This window comes from Microtus oregoni, unplaced genomic scaffold, assembly GCF_018167655.1.
Source record: "Microtus oregoni isolate MIOR12 unplaced genomic scaffold, Mior012 000050F_ref0000143, whole genome shotgun sequence".
NCBI lineage: Eukaryota > Metazoa > Chordata > Mammalia > Rodentia > Cricetidae > Microtus > Microtus oregoni.
The window spans coordinates 15,012,266-15,030,868 of NW_024543256.1; the positions used below are offsets into that span (position 1 = coordinate 15,012,266).

At 44.7% G+C, this 18,603-nt stretch overlaps 1 protein-coding gene across 1 annotated transcript in view; it reads right to left on the bottom strand.

The window, feature by feature from the left end:
* LOC121437118 (collagen alpha-6(IV) chain-like) overlaps positions 1 to 18,603 on the bottom strand; it is an 87,257-nt gene that overhangs the window by 11,561 nt on the left and 57,093 nt on the right. Inside the window, 15 exon segments of the mRNA XM_041636955.1 lie at positions 341 to 466; positions 731 to 802; positions 3,067 to 3,174; positions 3,271 to 3,378; positions 3,725 to 3,799; positions 4,800 to 4,863; positions 6,684 to 6,865; positions 7,241 to 7,366; positions 8,189 to 8,332; positions 9,076 to 9,246; positions 10,838 to 10,999; positions 11,381 to 11,602; positions 12,568 to 12,675; positions 12,929 to 13,000; positions 18,394 to 18,577. Of these exon segments, the coding sequence (XP_041492889.1) occupies positions 341 to 466; positions 731 to 802; positions 3,067 to 3,174; positions 3,271 to 3,378; positions 3,725 to 3,799; positions 4,800 to 4,863; positions 6,684 to 6,865; positions 7,241 to 7,366; positions 8,189 to 8,332; positions 9,076 to 9,246; positions 10,838 to 10,999; positions 11,381 to 11,602; positions 12,568 to 12,675; positions 12,929 to 13,000; positions 18,394 to 18,577 (1,924 nt within the window).

Here is an 18,603-nt window from a genome sequence, read left to right on the forward strand (position 1 = left end):
CTCACTAGATATACAAATTCTGTTTCTTCACAGCATTTATGCTGGCTCTGGATAGGTGTGAAAAAGGAGGTCCAGAGCTTCATTGGAAAGAGCTGGGGGGCGGGGAACTGGGGATTAGAGGGCACTTAGAAGAGTGCTTCCCAGCATTCTTTACTGGGAAGCCATAGGAATAGCCTATCATCCGTTTCTTAGTAGTCATATAAGGGTTCTTAGACGTTCAAAGATGTACAGCCAAGCACAATTCATCCCGGTGAACCACGTGGCCCTGATCAATACCAAACCCTGGTCCTCTGCCAACACCTCATTCAGTTTCTACAAGGTCTGACTTGGGCTAACATACCTCGGTCACCTTTTTTTCCCCTTGAACCTTGTTTTCCTGGATCTCCGATGATGATTCCTGGTATTCCCTTTTCCCCTTTGGGACCAGGCAGGCCAGCAGGTCCAGGAACACCGGTGATGCTGGCTCCTAGGAAGAGATGCAAAGGGAGGGGACAGAGCTCAGAGAGGAGAGAGCCCTTAGGTTGTCATAGTTGACTACCCTGTGGCCTGGAAGAAAAGCTCATTCCCACAGAAAGACAAAACATCCTATTTCCCCCTCATAGTAAGAACCTCCAATTGAAGACTGTTGAGGAGAACCAGGATATGGGATATGCTACAGTCATGGCTGACTTCTTCCAGGCATCTGGAAGAGCTTTATGTCCTTAAACTTGACCTTCAGGGCTTTTCTTACCTGGAGTGCCATGGGTACCCTTGGTACCTGGAAGTCCATTCAGTCCATGTAAACCAGGAGGTCCAGAGAATCCTGAGGATAGAAAACATCAGAAATGGCTCCAGCCATCTTTATCTTTATTGAGGCATTACTCATTACCCTATGGAAGAATAGCCAGTTTCTAGCATACACCTTGCACCTTTGGTTTTTATGATTCTTATAAGGACCACTGCAGCTTTAAGATTAATATGACAGTTAATTAGCTGTTAGGGTTTGGATCTAAAGTGTCTCCCAAAGGCCCAAGTGTTGAAGGAGGCAGAGCCTTTAGGAAATCAATAGACTACAATGATTCCAACTTTAGAAATGTATTCATTCAATGTGACTCAAAACTTAACTAAGTTACTGAGTGGACAAGAACTTTCATGAAGTGGGGCCTAATTGGAGGAGGTAGCTAACTGGAGGCATGGCAGGAATGGATCTATTTTGTTCTGGCATTGACTCTTTCTGCTTCTTGATCACCATGAGATGAGCAGCTTGATTCTGCAACACACTCTGTAGCATGATATTCTTCCTTACCAAAGTCTAGCTATAGTCAAACCGCATGACAGCTGGGAACTAAAACATCTGAAATCAAGAGCCCGAATCAATAGGTCCTTCCACCTGTCTTGTTTTTGTTTGTTTGAGTGACAGTCTCGTGTATCCCAGGATGCTTGTAACTCTCTACGTAACCGAGCATGACCTTTGACTTCCCATCTTCTTGCATCCACAACTTGAGTGCAGAGATTATAGGTGTGTGGCACCACTCTGGTTTCCGCAGTGCTGGGGATTGAACCTAGAGTTTTGTATACACTGGGCAGGCACTCTACCAACTGAGCTACTCCCAGTGGGTATTTTTAACAGAATGTAGGAGTAGCAATACCGGCACCTTGAGCTGTCTTCTCCCAGAAATTGGCTCTAGAAATTTAGAGCAAAGAAAGATAACACATGCTAGGCAATAACTTTTCGCTATGGCTTCATATAGTAGTTACATTGCTCATTTCTGTCATCAGATACTTGACACGGGCAGCTTAAAAAGAGAAAAAGTTTATTTTGGCTGGCAATTTGAGGGTGCCATCTATCATGCTGAATAACACTTGGCAGCAGGAACTTGAGGCAAATGGTTATATTGCATCCATAATCATGAAGTAGATGATAATAAATGCGGGTTTTCTGCTCACTTTCGCCTGTTTTATTCAGTCCAGGATTCCAGCCAATGGAATGGAACTTCCTATAGTTAAGGTGCATCTAACCACCTCCATTAACTCAAATCTAGATCATTCCTTACAGCCATGTCCAGAGGCTAACCTAATCTACATTGTCCCTTAAAAGGTGTCCCCAAAACTTGTCTCCTAGCTGTTTCTAGATCTTACCAAGTTAACACTATTAACCATTTCACTTGGATATGGTTTTATTGTTTTCCTCAAGGTCTGTCTTGTGATATAATAAGAGCTGGTGGGATCTTTAAGAAGTAAGGTTTAGTGAAAGTTGGCTTTGACCCTGGGACTCTCCACAAAGGAATAAGGTAGTTATTATAGACCCTGAGTTCTCATAATTGTGAATTGCTACAGAAGAATACGACTAGCCCTACCCTTCACTTTGGCCTCCTATTGAATTGTGATTCATTCTCTCTCTCTCTCTCTCTCTCTCTCTCTCTCTCTCTCTCTCTCTCGCACGCACACAAAATCTGCCATGATGGTATCCCCCATGAGGTGACATAGTTATGGTATGGTTCTCCTTAAAGACAGCGCTATAGCTCTTTGGAATTACTGCCTCAAAAACTATAGCCTTAATCTATTTTCTTTCTAAATAACCAACCTCAGGGAGTTCACTATAGTAATGGAAAACTAATATGCCTTTCTTATTAATATTTTTCTTTGTAGCTTTCACGTTCTTCTATCCCCATTCATAACTGCTCACTACCCTTCTTCTTCTTCATTCTTTTTCCCCAATTAAATATTTATTTATTTAATGTATATGAGATTTTTGCCTGCATGTATGTCTGTGTACTACACAGGTGCCTGGTTCCCATGGAGGTTAGAAGAGGGCATTGGATCACCGCAGACTGGAGTTACAATTGGTTGTGAGCTACCAGGTAGGTGCTGAGAATCAAACTCAGGTCCTCTGCAGAAAGTCAGTGCTCTTAACTGGTGAGCCAGCTCTCTAGCCCATTCCACATTCTCCTTTTCCTTTAATTCTTGGGTCACACCTCACTCTAAGCATGGCATCAGCTTAGCTGCTACAATCTAAGATGAAATAGTTGCCATCTGTTGTTGAGGAAAAGACACTCCCTCCCATTTCCTCCTCACAGACACACATACCTTTAGGTCCTATTAAGCCAGAGGGTCCAGGGTGGCCAATTGACCCCAGATGGCCAGGGGAACCTGGGAGGCCTGGGTCTCCTTTCATACCCGAAATCCCTTGAAGTCCTAAATGTGAGTCCAAGACAGACATTCAGAATAGTGTATATGTCTTGAAGCTCATTATAACTTCTCAGAAGAAAGTTGTCAAGGAGTACATAGTACCTGGAGACCCAGGAAGGCCAGGATCTCCAGCAATACCAACTTTTCCATCATCGCCTTTGTTTCCTGGGTAACCTCTGTCACCAACTAGCCCATCTTTTCCTTTAACACCTATAAGGTCAAGAAAATCGCAGGATGATTAGGGCCCCATTGCTGGAATTGAGATCCTCCACAAGAAAGCCTGAGTAGGAAGGTGAAAGCATTTTGAGTTGGTGTGGGAACTTGATTCATTGAAGAAGCGCTGGGAAAGATTCTAGAAGCTGTTGTCATGTTGAAAACTGTTTTAGGTATACACCATGCTAAAGGTCCTTGTCAGTGTACAAATCATTTTGCCTGGGAAAACTGTAAGCATCCCCTGAATGGATGCTGAAGAACTTGGGGGCTGGTCTCCAAAATTCCTTCTAGTCCTCAGTTCTAAAGCACTTGTGAGGTATACGCAAAACTATCTCAGCCTTACCTTTAAAACCTAATTCACCAGGCTGTCCCTTGGGTCCGGGGCTTCCAGAAATGCCAAGTGTTTGGCCTTGATCTCCTGCAGGTATAAAAAATAATTTTTCAAATGTTCGTTTCTTTCACCAAAATAATCTTTTCAATCTTTCCTCCCTCAGTTCAGATTCATTGTGGCCAGAGGAGCTTCTTGATGAAACTGCCCCCTAGGTAAAGGGACCTAGGATTCTGGCAAGCTACTGGCATGAGATGTTCCTATACAGAACATTGGCAACACATCACTAGGCCTAGTACGTGTGAGAAGATGGTAAGTGGGCCCCAAGTTGTGATCAGAATAGAACAGTGATTCTTGTAAAGATGGGAACTGTTCCTGCCTTGGGGCCTGTGCTCATCAGCAGAAGAGTTGCCCTGACCTGAAGTTCTTTTACCCTGCTGTTTTGAAAGCAGATGGGTCAAAATAGAAAACCAAAGGAACACTTATTACTTTTTTGCCATGAAAACCCTGGGAAGAGATTTTGGCAGGTAGCACTGTTGTGTCTTTGAAGAACAAATGTAGAAGGAGCAGTGGGCTGCGTTCCTGCCCTGCTCCTGCATGGCTAGCTTTACACCCAAAATAACAACACACAAATTGTATTCTTTTAAACACTGCCTGGCCCATTAGTTTCAGCCTCTTATTGGCTAATTCCCACATCTTGCTTTAACCCATATTTAGTAATCTGTGTAGCACCATGGGGTGGTGGCTTACCAGGAAGGATCTTAACCTGTGTCTATCTTGGAGAGGAGAGCTATAGCGTCTGCCTGAATTTGCTTCTTTCTCCCAGCATTCTGTTCTGTCTACTCCACCCACCTATGCTCTGACCTATCAGGCCAAACAGTTTCTTTATTAATTAACCAATGAAAGCAACAGATAGACAGATGACCCTCCTCCATCAAACAAAAACTGTGGAAGGTGTTTGGCCAAATGGGAAATGAAAACCAAATTTATTTTCCCTCTAAACATAACTCTGCCCAGCCCTGAGTTATGGATTGGTAGAAAACCTTATGTTGGTCTAGGCAAACACACCAAAAGAGAAAATGTCCCCTACCTTTTAAACCTGGGATACCAGTTGCTCCCAGTGGGCCAGAAGTTCCAGTGCGACCCTGTGAACCCTTCAAGGCAATAGAGGAATCATTATTTCTGCCTAGAGCTCAGAGATGCTCACCATATTTCTCCTTTCTCCCAACCCCCAGCCATTGCCTGAGAGATGCTGATTACATATTCTGTGTTAGGTGGGACAGGCCTGTAGATGGGAAGGGGCTGAGCCAGGGACAGGCATGCATACTTAGGGTTTACGGGGGGGGGGGATATTCCATCTGTAGATTACTCCTAGTCATGTCATTCATAGCCTACCAGAATCAAAATCTCGGTGAATCAGTGTATGGTTGCATTAACTATTAAGTCTCAGAAAACAGGACATGAACCCTAGGCGAGGTGCTCAGTCTGCTCTGCTGGTATTCAGCTACCACACTTTGTCCAAAACTCTGGAGTCATGCCACACAACCATATCTTCCTCCAGGTCTGAGGGAACATGTCTATAATCTCGGCACTCAGGAAACAGAGGCAGGAACTTCACAAGTTCCACACCAGCCTAGTGAGACCCTGCCTCAAAACTGGAAAAACAATAACAGCAGTCTCGCTTTCCTAAGCAGGGCTAGACCTCTGCTGCAGGCTTCCACAAGGAAGGAGAGGTTGCCCCGTCACCAGGTAGCAGGCTGTCAGTGCGCAGGTGCGAATCTGTATTTGGATGAGTAGCTTCCATATTCACCTGCACACAGTGACAGCTTTCTGAAGCAGTGCATCTGGGCAGTGGTTATGTCAGTGGCTCTCAGCTTTTCTAGTACAGCTTGAGGTATTTGGAGATAGACCCAGGAAAAAGGCAGCCAGTTAGTGTTTTATACAGGAGACTTGAGTAATGGCCTGGGTTTGTTGGCCCACTACCTTCAATGGCATCCCCACTATTCTGCCTGCCTTCTGGCCTGGCTTCTTGTAGCACACTGCTGTAGATATAGATGTTCCTAATGGCAGTCTCTGCTTATGCCGGGATCCCTTCCTCCCTAAATGCATTCCCACTTTCTTTCTATCCCTCTCCCTCTGTGAGTTGTCAGGACTTTTCGCCTAGAAGAATTTCTTGGGAGACTATTTCAGCCATGCAAGTGTACCCTCTCTACCAGATAAACTAACACTTTTGAAAGACAGTAATTTGTTTGTAGGGAGTACAGGTGTTCTGGGCCCAATTCATTTGATCAGACTCTTATTTATGTAGAACATTCCACGCGTTTGACACAATGTTAAGGCCTTTGCATGTCTCCTCTCATTTAATCTTCATACTGTCTGAAAGAAGTTTGTTATTAGTCTACTATTTTTAACGGATGAAAAAATAAAGTTCAGTGAAGTTAATTAAGCAAGATACACAGGATCACAGAGCAAATGAGTGACATTCAAATTCAAGGCCATCTGTTAAAACTTCTCTAGTTTACTCGGTCTTATTTATATTTTTAAATTTGTGTGTGTGTGTGTGTGTGTGTGTGTGTGTGTGTTTGACAGAGTGAGAGAGAGAGAAAGAGAGAGAGAGAGAGAGAGAGAGAGAGAGAGAGAAAGAGAAAGAGAATGAATACCACTACCATGCTACCATGTGTGCAGGTGTCCATGGAGGCCAAAGAATGCTTTGGATTCCCTAGAGCTGTGCTTCATAGGAAGTTGTAAGCCATCCAAATAGAACAGCAAGTATGTTTAACCACTGAGCCATCTCTACAGCCCCTACCCCACCTCTTTACTACAAGGGGCCAGTAATGGGAACAAAACCCCAGAGGTTATCTTGAGGGTAAGGGTTGGGAAGTAGGCTAAAACCAGAAAGATGGGAACCTGGGGCCTGTGCCTATGCAGTGAAGGTTCTTTTGTGGTGAAGAGACAGGAATCTGGATAAACTTACACTTTTTCCTGGCAATCCTGGGAAACCTGTGATCCCCAGGGACCCCTTCAGGCCAGGTAAGCCGCTTCTTCCCACAGATCCGGGGGCACCTTGCCTCCCACTGAGTCCTTTGATGATACTAGACTGGCCAGGAGCTCCAGGTGGACCTGGTAACCCTGGGATGCCAGACTCTCCTTTTTCACCTGGGAAAGAAGCAAAACCTATTAGAAAAAGGCTAGAGGCAACAAAATATCTGTTTGTCTAGGTGCAGGTGCCCAAAGCCATATACCAAATGTATTCTCAGGTGAAGGGGAAGCTAGTTTGTGGGGTGGGGAAGTGACATTGATGTCACTCCAGCTTTAGCATTGGGCAAGCAGCTCAGTATCCATGCCTCTCTTTCTACCAGTCTCTTTCTGGGGTACCACAGACTCAGCAAAAGTGAAGGTAGCCTCCTTGAACCCCATGTTGCCTCCCATATAGCCGTTCTTGGGGGTAAACTTTGCTTTTCATGGGGAGGAAGCCTAGGATAGCTGTAAATCCTTTCTTGAGAATTACTCCTGAACATTCTGCCTCAGCACCTCTGGGCCCAGGAAATCCAATTGATCCAGCAGAACCTCGAGAGCCTTTTTCTCCTTTGAACCAAAGGTTCAGCATTGGAGGTCTTGGACTGGTTGCGCCAACTGACCCTGGATCCCCTCTGTCTCCTGAAGGAAGGAAGATCAGGTGGTCAGGATGAGAGAGACAGTTTACACACAAAGTCACACTGGGTTTGATGTTTCATATTGTTTCTTACCACACTACCCACCCCCAGCCCAGTTTTTAGGCCTTTCTGTCCTCTTCCCTATCCTGTCATTGAACTTGACATTTCTGTGTATGCTTTCTCTTTCTCCAACCCCAAAGTCATCAGTAACTTTAGACCCTACTCAAAATTCTCCATTTTGGTTTGAATAAGTGTCCCCCAAAAATCTGGGTAGTAATGGCTTGATTCTCAGCCATTGACTTCTTATGGAGGTGAAAGAGCCTTTGATGCATGGGGTGGAGTGGGGGAAGTCAAATTAGCGGGTACAGGTTCTTGAAGGGGATGATGGGGCTCTCTTTCTTATCACTTCCTCAGTTTTGCTTCCCAACTGCCATGATGTAAGCTCTGCTCCATGATGTACGGTGCCATCGCAGGCCCAGAGGCAGCAAGGTCAACTGACCACAGCTGGAACCCTCGGAAACTAAGATCTAAAGTTAGCCCCTGTCATCTTACAAGCTCTTGATGCTAGGTATTTTTTTTCAGTACTCAAAAGCTGACTAACATAGTCCATAACATGTAGTGTTGACTCTGAAGTGAATAGGCTTTTGGTTTCAAAGGACTTAATTAAGAAGTTCAAATTTTTGTTCAATATAGAGTTGACATTTATCACATGAATGGCAAAGGTGACAAACAAAATACACTTTGAAAACCAAAGTGCTTGCTTTGGAATCTCTCTCTGTCGCTTCTCTTTCTGTCTAATACACCCACCCCACACACACCCTCTTACCTTTTTCACCTGGAGTACCAGCCTGTCCAGGTTGTCCCACCTTTCCAAATGAACCGGAAGATCCCTTTAATCCATCAGCCCCAGGGATACCGGGAAGGCCAGGTAAGCCAGGAAATCCTGCTGGCCCAGAGGGCCCCTTTTCACCTGTTGAAAAGCAAGCCTTTCTTTATCATGTCTGCAGTACATACAAAGAGACAAAGGGGGGGGGGCACAGAAAGCTCTAACTACTTGTCCAGTGTCACAGAGCTAAGAAGGTGCAGAGAAGAGATTTGAACACAGGTTTCTCTAACTCTAAAGTGTAAGGTGTTTTTTTTTTCCCCCAAACTGGTTAATTATTACCCATTCAGATAATGTGGGTTGTTTTACGTCATTCAGAGCATGTGTCACCCCCCCCCCAAAAAAAAACCCAAAAAAACAAACAAACAAAAACCCTCACCTGGGTCCAGGAGACAAACAGAGGCAAAGAGCTAAGCACACCCTTGCCCCTTTGTGCTAACCAGTTGTGTGTCCTGCCCTGAGACTAGCCATTTTCTCCGGTTTAAAAGAGAGATGCCACACACCTAACCCCTGCAATGATAATAAGAAGTGAGGGCTGTCAGGCTCCTTGGTCCGGTGTCATGTAGAGTGATCTAGATGCAGCTGTTACTGCCCTGGCCCTTGCTGGGCATGTCGATCACCCCACTGTTCCTCACAGCAAGTAGTTTGAGGAACTCACATTAGCTGACTGTCTTCCTTTAGCCTGGTTTAAAGATCTTGCTACAGAAAATCCTGCCTACCTTCTGCTCCTGGGTAGAGAGGAGGGAACACTTTGGGTAGTTCAGAATGAATGCTCCATTTAGGGAGCCCCTGCCCACTTCACTAATCTTCCCATTTTATACTTCACTTACCCTTTTGGCCTGGGATGCCTGGCAACCCAGTGACTCCTGGCAAACCCGGGCTTCCCAGGAAACCAGCTGACCCTTGAGAACCAGGAAGGCCTTTGATCCCGGGTAGACCTCGTTTTCCGGTTGACCCAGGTTGACCTATGTCTCCTCTTTGGCCCTTCTTTCCAGGCTTCCCTGAATGGAGAGAACATAGGTCAGCTAGTAAGCAAGGTTCTGGTCAGATCTGGGCCACTGCTTAGCTTATTCTCATTGGTTCTGATTGGCTGGCTTGTCGAGCTTTGTCCATAGCCCTTTAACAATACCCAGCGAGAGCTGCCAGCTAGCTGAGTGCCTCTTTGGTGAGAGCATCCGTACCTACCACCCAGCGCACCACACTTAAATGCATATTGCTTCAAGCATGGCACAGTGGTGGCAGGAAAAGCAACCCCTTTGAGACTATAACTTCTTCTTTTATGAATGTAGTTTACACCGGAGCCTTTGAATAGAAGCCAGGGTGGCAGCTGGGCTCCAGTTTCCCGGCACTTGCACCCCCGAATCAAGTTACAGTGGCAGTTTCCTGAACCAATTCGCAAAGCAGACGCTAAAGCTGAGCTGTTGTTCTAACTTCCCAGGGAGTCTTGGATACAGGGTTGCCCTTTTAATCCCTCAAGCAAGCGGTTAAATCAGCCAGTTCCTTGGCATTAGGTTTGAAAGGCCCCCTAGTGCCAAGTACTGTAGAGACCCGCAAGGCCCATTTGATCTCCTGGGTACTCTGAGTCGCCTTTCACCACACTCTTTAAGTTGGTCAATGGGATTAACCTCCTGAGCTGCTGCCAAAGTGGAATGTCCAGGTACAAAGCAAAGAAATTAAAAGAAAAAAAAACCCAAAGGATTAAATCAATGACGACAGAAGTATTTGGGCTCCCAAGGACCTAACTGAATGGCTGACTTAGCTTTCCATGAAATGAAAAGCATCAAGTAGCTGTGACCCCCAGGATTCCAATAGGAAGCTGGGAAGAGAGCTCTATAACAGGAGAGAGGAATACAATGGGAGCCAGTGCTCTAGCAGGGTTCAGGGATCCCTGGCCTTGTAAGCAAGGCCATGTTAGAGTGGCTAATCAGATAATTCCCCAGTGGGGAGTCTTAGTCGGTGAGCTTGTGAGTTGTTTTTTTTCTTCTTCTTCTTCATGTCAGCATCTTATAGGAAGACCCCAGAAACAGAAGGACAAAGGAGATAAAGTGGATATTAATGGCTTTGCCAATAACTCAGCTTCAGCCGCTTAGTCTAGCAGACAGAGTGAGGGTGATGGTATAGAATTCCTTGGTACTGAGTGAAAGCCACTGTTAGCCTACGGATCCTCAGAGGTCTGTTCCCCTGACAGGCAGGCCACTGTGGGGTGGGAGGAGTTCAGCTTCAGTTTCTTTGTAGCTCAAAGCAGGCTCGCCATAGCCCCAGTGACTGTACAACACAACTCAGCAGAGGGTGGCTTTAAAAAAAAATAGAGAAAGGCCAGAGGCAGGCCCAAGCATCAAAAGGGGGCAGGAGGCCATGGAGGACAGAAATGACAGAGATTTGTTGTCATAACTCAGAAGCTAAACCATAGCAATGCCTTCTGCCTGGCACAGCCAGGGTGACTTGGGATTTGACACTTGAGAGATTAGGAAAGTCAAATCTCCTAGATTCTGATCATGTCACACTGCCACTGTTAGTCCCCAAGATGCCTAAGCCTAAGTAAAGCCTAGCTAAAGTTGCTCAAGTTGGGGGTTCTTCCTCCAGTGGACCTACCTGAGATGCCAGGAAGGCCTGGTGCTCCTTGGAGTCCAGATGTGCCCTTGACACCAAATGCATCACTAGACCCTGAGAGTCCTGGCTCTCCCGGTGGTCCTGATGTTCCAGGGTTGCCCCTCTCACCTTTGGGGCCTTGCATACCAGACTTCCCAGTCAAACCTAATAAAAAAAAGAGGGGGCAAATGTTTATAGGCTGGATCACAGGGAGGCACTGTGCCACCAAATCATCTTCCAATGGAAGTTTTAGCCCAGGAGTCAGCTCAGGTGAATTGTCCTCTATTGTCAGCAGCTTTGCAAAAAAAAAAAGAAAAAAATATGACTATTGGTTACAGCTACTCCTGGAATTACTAGGATAGGAAAATAGACTCCAACCACATAAGGAAAATCCGCCCTCACAGAGAGACAGAATAGAATGTCATTTCAGCTTCCCAATCAATTATTTCAGATTCAGCCATGCATTTCATGCTTGTATTCATGCAAAGACAGCAGTTATTATAAAGCTTTCTATTCATTGTTAAGTAAGGGGTCAAGAAGAATCACCCATGGGCCCTGAAAGGCCAGAGTCTCCAGGAAATCCTTTGTCCCCTGGCAATCCCTGTAGTCCTTGCTCCCCGGAAGCACCATTTTCAGCACCAAAGATATCACCAGTGGCTCCCTTGGAACCTGGTAAACCTGGACTGCCAGCCTTCCCAGGCAGGCCATCTTTTCCAGGAAGCCCAGGAAACCCAGGCAATCCCTTCTCCCCATGAGGTCCAGGAAATCCTAAATGTAAAGAGGCAAAGATTTAAAAAAAAAAAAGCAATGATGTCTAGAAGCAATTTCTTTGGATGGCGATCTGAGACGGCTTTTTCTAATACAAAAGCTAATATATTAATAATGATCAGCAGTCTCTATCCCATGGAGGATTTGTGCAGAGGTAGGGACTATAGCACATGAGTGGAAGACAGTTCTAGTTCTGGGAGGCTGGGAGTTGGCACAGCTTAGCAACCTGCTCCTATTCCTGGGGCTCGGTAGTTGCTAATAGCCCAAGTCATACGGAGCCCCTCTGGTCAAAGTTTAGCCTCTCTTGCAGCTATTGAGCTCCAGCTGCCATGCCCTCCTTCTTCTCAAGTGGGCAGAAAGTAGTGGAAAGACCTGAAGCAACAAGACACACTAGAGCAGACGGCTTAGGAGAGGCCCTGAGTGCTAGAGCAATGGCAGTTCAGAACATATTATGACACACAGATTGCTAACACTATCCTGGAGGTTCTGCCCACTGGATATTGTGAACAGGCTGAGAGTTGACATGACGACTAAATTCCCAGGTGTTGCAGGTGCTGACCTAGGGGACACAGTCGGAGAAGCTGTGGTACACTGCAGGCCTGAAGCTCAGCTTCTTTTGGGCCGATCTGAATAACTCTCTCTGACCTCCAAGTAGTTCATCTGGAATACTGCCATAAGACTGGTAAGCAGACAGCTGCAGAGTCCTGGTTTTGTCACAGTGGGTTTTTTGAGGTATGGTTTCCTCATCTGAGAGTCAAGGGGTTGCCTCCTTTGTCTTTGACATGGTCCTTATTGCTGTGTTAGGCCCTCATTCTATCTATGGCTCTCTCTTGCGTTTTGCCAGGAAGCGAGTAAATTCAAACCATCTCAGCCACACCAGGGAGCAGACCTAGCTTACTGTCACCCGTGGTGAGTGGAAAGAATCCCAACCCAACAGCCACACAAGGGGTGCCTCCTTTCCTTACCTGGCAATCCTGGAAGATGAATTAACCCCGGACTTCCGGGCCCTCCTTTACTTCCATGAGTGCCAGGCTTGCCTGGAATTCCAGGGAGGCCCCGAGCTCCTTTAGAGCCTGAAACCCAAGTGCAGGTAGTGAGGGGAAAGGGACACTAGCAAGGAGAGGCTAGATTTATGATGTTTAGCCAACAATCCTCCTCTCTTGGCCGACCACCCTGAGTCACGCCTCTCAACACCACAGTCTCCAGCCACTGTGTCCTCAGTCACTGAGAAGCCACTCAGCCGTACACTCATCACTAAGGGATCCTCCGCTTCCTTTGATTCAAGGCCCTTAAAGAGTGCTTACTTTCTCTGGCCACATTCCATACCTGGGAATCCAGGAGCTCCAGGAAATCCCGATGGACCGTATGACCCAGGAATAATACAAGGCAAGGTTACCCCTGTAAATGATAACACATGGAAGTGTGAACTCACCAAGACAGAGAAGAGTTCCCCCCTTAGGCTCCTTTCCTCCAATTCTTTTTAGTGGACAACCGTGGTCTCCCCACTCAGAAGCTAGGAACCCACAGCTTGGCCTCCGAAACTCTTGGGAGACACAACCGGCGCGTGCAATCCTGTTCTTAGTGTTCAGGTGCCAGAGTATCACTTATTAAACCACCACTGCCTGATGGGCAAGCTGCCATCTAGGCAGAGGGAGTTACCCATGCAGGAGCAGCCATGAGCAGCAACTGTCTGCTTGCTGTTCCCTTAGCATCTCTTTCTAGCACTTAAGTTCCAGCACTAAGGGATCATGGTGCCTGCATTATTAGAGTGGATAATTTGAAGCCACAGCTATTCGAGTTCACACTTACACTTCTTCTTTTGAAAAAAAATTATATATTTATTTTTAAAATTGTACGCATCTGGGTGTTTTGCCTCCCTGTATGCTGTGCACCGCATGTGTGCCTGGTGCCCATGGAGGCCCAGTGGAGGCCAGAAGAGGGTGTTGGATCCTCTGGAACTGGAGTTATAGTTAGCTGTGAACTTCCGTGTAGGTGCTGGGAATTGAAGCCTTTTTTTTGAAGGCTGTCTTCAAAGCATGGGGCTCTTTTAAAGCAGTTCATTATTTTGAGTCCACTAAAATTTATTGGCCATCCTTATTCAGGTATGTGTATCTCTAAACTAAGTAAACACTTAAGATCACTCCCTTGGTCATGAGAGAAAAATTGAGACTCCTCAGCTTCTTCTCAGAAACTGTACACTCTGCTACTTGGGGAACAGAGACAGTCAATTTCAGTATTCAAGGCTGGGATTAGCATTCACAGCCTTTTCTGTAGGAAATTCTTCTTTGCTCACTCATATTGCAAATAGTCTGTAGGACCACAGAGGGGACCTTCAATAAACTCTCTGTGACAGACTGTTTGTGGATTTCCTTGAGTGCCATTTACAAACAATTGCTATGCTAATTAAAGTCAGCTTGCCCTATTCATTAAAACAATCCTCCAAGGTCTTTCTTAAACCACAGTGTCACTGGTTCCAACAAAACTCTGTAGCATTTGTTAAAAAACAATAACAAAAAACCACAACTCTAAAAACTGTGAGTACAGCGTAGGATTATTTTTGAAAACTGTGTATAAAGCCTGTGATTCAGACTGCTTACATAAGTAACTGCCATCTCTCCTTTTACTTGCTTCTGTTCTCCAATATAAAGTCTTGTTTAAAGAAAAAAAATAAAACAAACGAACAGACTCACTTGTTTTACTCTTAAGTCAACATTGGGAATTGAATGGTATATTGTATTGGTTATACTGGGCTCGGGAGCCAGACAGAATTTAAGCTGGTGTCTTATTTCTGTTATTACACACCTGTATGGGAAAATACTTGAGTTCTCTGAGCCTCATACATCGAAGGGGAGCTACCTATCCAATAGTGTCTGTGAGCAGTCCATGAGACAGAGACAGAAGCGCTTGATGCCATGCCTGGCCCCTGCTGCCTGCTCAGCGAATGGCAGCTCGTATCTTCCTGGAGAGATGTTCAGAGGAGCTTCTGTTCTTGAGAGCCTTGTGTTTCGCTGTAGGCAGTCTTGTGATGGTCCTGGAAGGCTTCTAGACCTCGTGCTCTTCTGGTCATATTCCCCGCAGCTATAAAGATGGCCCTAAGCATGAATCCTCTCCCATGTGTGGGCACACACTTCCACCATGTCAGACACTAAGGTGGCAGAGCTTTCTCCATTGTGGAAATGTGTGCTATTGACAGGCACCTCAGAGTGAGATGGTTCCCGCTGGCAGGGAACTTCCAGTCCTGTATTCTGCTGGGGCCCAGAGCTTTTGAATGAAAGGGAAAGATATCCCCTGGAACTGATGTCATGAAAGGGACCCCATACGAGACTTTTCTGCCACCCAACTAACTCCAGAGCCCATCAGTTTCAATGTGTCTGTATCTTACTGTTGTATTTCTATTGCCTTAATCATGTATCACAGAACAAACTAAATAAAATATAAGTATCCCTGAGTGGAGTTTAAATGTAAAGCCACCCATATCCCCAATTTATCAGATGAGTTTATAGATTCTTTTCACCTGTGAGAACTAGATCAGAGAAAAGCTTTTATAAAACGGAACTGAGGCCAGCCATCCATTCTAGGGAAGGAAACTGGTGACAAAGGAAGGTAGGTAGAAGCCAGAAGAAATCAAGGCAGCAAGTTCCTCCACAATATCCTCCTCACCATTCTGACACAGACCACCCTGCACTATATTTTGAAAGGAGGGCTTTAAAATGATGGGAAAGTTAAGGACTTCACATCACTTTGCATGGTGTCTGCTTTTATTATATATTGCCATGTTTTCAGCTTCACATTCCTGAATTCCGACCATTCGCAATAAAGCAGAAGTCAGCTTTAGCCAGGTTTTGCTTTATACGTGCAACAGATGACTACATTGTTCAGAATTTCCACCACAAATACCAAAATTCATCTTTAGAATATAAAGTACCTCTAGTTTTCAAGACTCTGTTATTTGCATTTATTCTGACACTAAATAATAGAGACTAGACATGAGTGGCTCCTTGCACACGCACCTTGCAAGGCAAGTTAGAACCCACTAAAAGCTCAGAAAATGTGATGAGAAACTGGCCAATGCATTAACACGTGTGGTGAAGGAAATCAGCCCCTCTCAGGGACTGCATACCACTTCCTCCTGTGGTCCCTTGCAGTTAGGTACTATGGAGCCCTTAAAGCAGTATCAGTGGCCAGTGACAGCCTCTGCAGCCCAGTCTCACAGTTACCCTGCCTCCAAAAGGGTGCAATGTAGTATTTAAGGCATTCTGAGTGGCAGAGGCAAAGGTGAACAAAAGAGAAAAGGTGTTTCGCCAACATCCATGTCTGAGAACCTGAAGATGTAGCAAGCTCTGGCCTCCCGCCATGCCTAAGTGTCTTTTAACCATCTTTCTCCCTGCTGCAGCAATAATAACCTAGACCAATCATGGGCAGGAAAAGAAATAATGAAACCGAGACACGTGTTTGTTGCGTCCTAAGGGAGGTCTTGTGTACAGACCAGATCTACTAGCCAACCACATTCATCATGGGCATTGAGTGGAGTGCTGGCACCCACACATAATCAAGTACACAGAAACCGCTCGCAGTAATAACCTGGGTGATAGATTACATTGAAAATCTGGAGCCAGAGCCTCTATAGGGACCATCAGTTGTCAGTGTTCCCAGAGTTTGCAATAATTCATACCACTAAGTTGAACAGCTTCTGATGACTGCATGCCCTTCCCTGGCGATACAAATGTCTGGTTCTGGCAGGAATAGGCAACACTTATGAACACCATCTTACATTTTGGTGACAACAGAGCTGGCTATAACGCATAAAGGTGCTTGTAAATGATTGGAAAGAATATTATATTTAGTGAGTTATATTTAACTACTGAAGATAAAAGGAAATGTAGTATTCTAAATGAAGTACTTGCAGTGTGTGGTGCTATATACCTTTAATCACAACATGTAGGAAGAAGTGGCAGACCGATCTCTGTGAGTTCAAGGTCAGCCTGGTCTACCGTAGTGAGTTCTAGGATAGTCAAGGTCATGTAGAGAGATCCTGTTTCAAACAAACAAACACCCCCAACACAAAACTAATAAAGATTTATTTGAAAATCCAGGTACTTCCAAAAGAACATTCTCTACATAAAACACCTTCCAGACTAGACTTACCCGCACTGTGTTCCTGAGAACGTTCTATATTTACTAGTTTGGGATAGAAACTATCCCACTGGTATCTTCCTTGATGCAGCCTCATTTCAAACAAAAAGATTGTTGATAATGTCCAAAAGGTTTGAGAGTGTACAAGTTTATAGGTATCATGCATTGTAACCAAATTTAAAATCTACTTGCCTTCAAAAAGGTTTGAGAGCAACAGGTGAAGAGCAATAGAATGACCGTAACTAATAACCCCAGGGAATAGAGTTGAAATCAGAACTTCTCAAAGGAAAATGGATATTATTTAACAAGATACAGATTAGGGAAGAAGAACTCTTTCCTAGCTTGTACACGGCCTGCACATAAACACAGACTTTTCTCATGGCTTCCACAAACCTTTGTGAAATGAAATCCTGACTTGGTTTCAAGAATCTTGAATGAGGCTTTAGCTTGTGCCTCCATGCTTATCACATTAAGCAAAGTATATTTTAAAATATGAACATTTAAGACAGGATATATTATGTTTATTTGTTAACCATTCAAGGTTGTTAGGAAGGGCTTTTCATCTGTATATAAATATTGGTCTCTCAAGGAATGCTGTACTCTGCTAGGCAGGTTGAAAGGGTAAGAAGCTTCACCTTCTTCAGTACCTAGAGACTTTACAATGTTGTTGGTAAAGAAAAAAAAAACCATTAATAGAAGCAGTAATTTAAGTAATAATGGTAGAGTGTAAAAATGAAGAGAAGGGTAATTGTCAGCACTGTGCATAAATAGAATTGAATGGAAACACTCAGCAAGGAACAGAAGAAAAACTCCATAGGAAATTGTCTTTTGTTCACTTATCCATCCATCCATCCATCCAACCATACGTCTATCTTTTCCAAAAGCCCTTGAGCATTTGATAAGCTAGGCATGCTATACTGAGAACTTATCAGCAAGAAGAGCAAAGTAATCATGGGAGGCATTTCCAAGAACAAGATCACCTTAAATTTTCAAACTTCGATGACTATGAGAAGTGTGGTGCCATTCATAGAAAAGGAAAAGTCACAGACCACAAGAACTGTGATGAAGAGGTCTTTTGACTGCACAAAAGACAAGTTACAGTATGGGACCTTCAGACTATATAAGCAGGAATATTGCCTATTATAAACCTTGAAATTCAAGTGGGAAAACTAAGTTATTGAAAGAGAGTTAAGTATTATATAAGGGGTAGGTTAGAATCCCTGAGAAATCTGAGGGTCTGTCATTTGGGAAAGGTCTTTGTCTCCTGATATTATAGCCATAACAACCATACAACTTAGAGAACTATTTATCAAACCTTCTGCTAACTACTTTGATGGTATTTACAAAAGTGCCATCCATCCTCTCCCCGAACTTTTCTATGGATTGTGAGCTCATAACCTACCTAGGCAGCTCCATGACATTTTCAGTTCAATTACAAGAGTCTTCATTAAGAAGAGCTGAAAGCCACATTGTTCTACCTTATAAACTTACCACAATACAGTGATGAGCCATTTCCTACTTGAAACCCCTTGAGGATTGACTGGAGTGATTACAGCTAGTCAGATCTCTTTTTCTGACGCATTTCATGCTTATGAGTCATGGTCATTTCACAAAAGGCTGACTTTTCAAGTCGAAAACCATCTGATTGTATGACTCACCTTGAGCTCCACGGAGGCCCGGTTGCCCTGGTAACCCATCTATTCCTTTATCTCCAGGAAGTCCACGGGGCCCCGGAAGCCCCGGCAGCCCAATTCCTGGTGGTCCAGTTGGACCATCAAGGCCCTTTTTACCAGGAAGTCCTGGTGACCCCTTTTCACCTTGGAAGCCAGATCCACTGTCTCCCTAAACAATAAAAGAAAAAGAGAAAG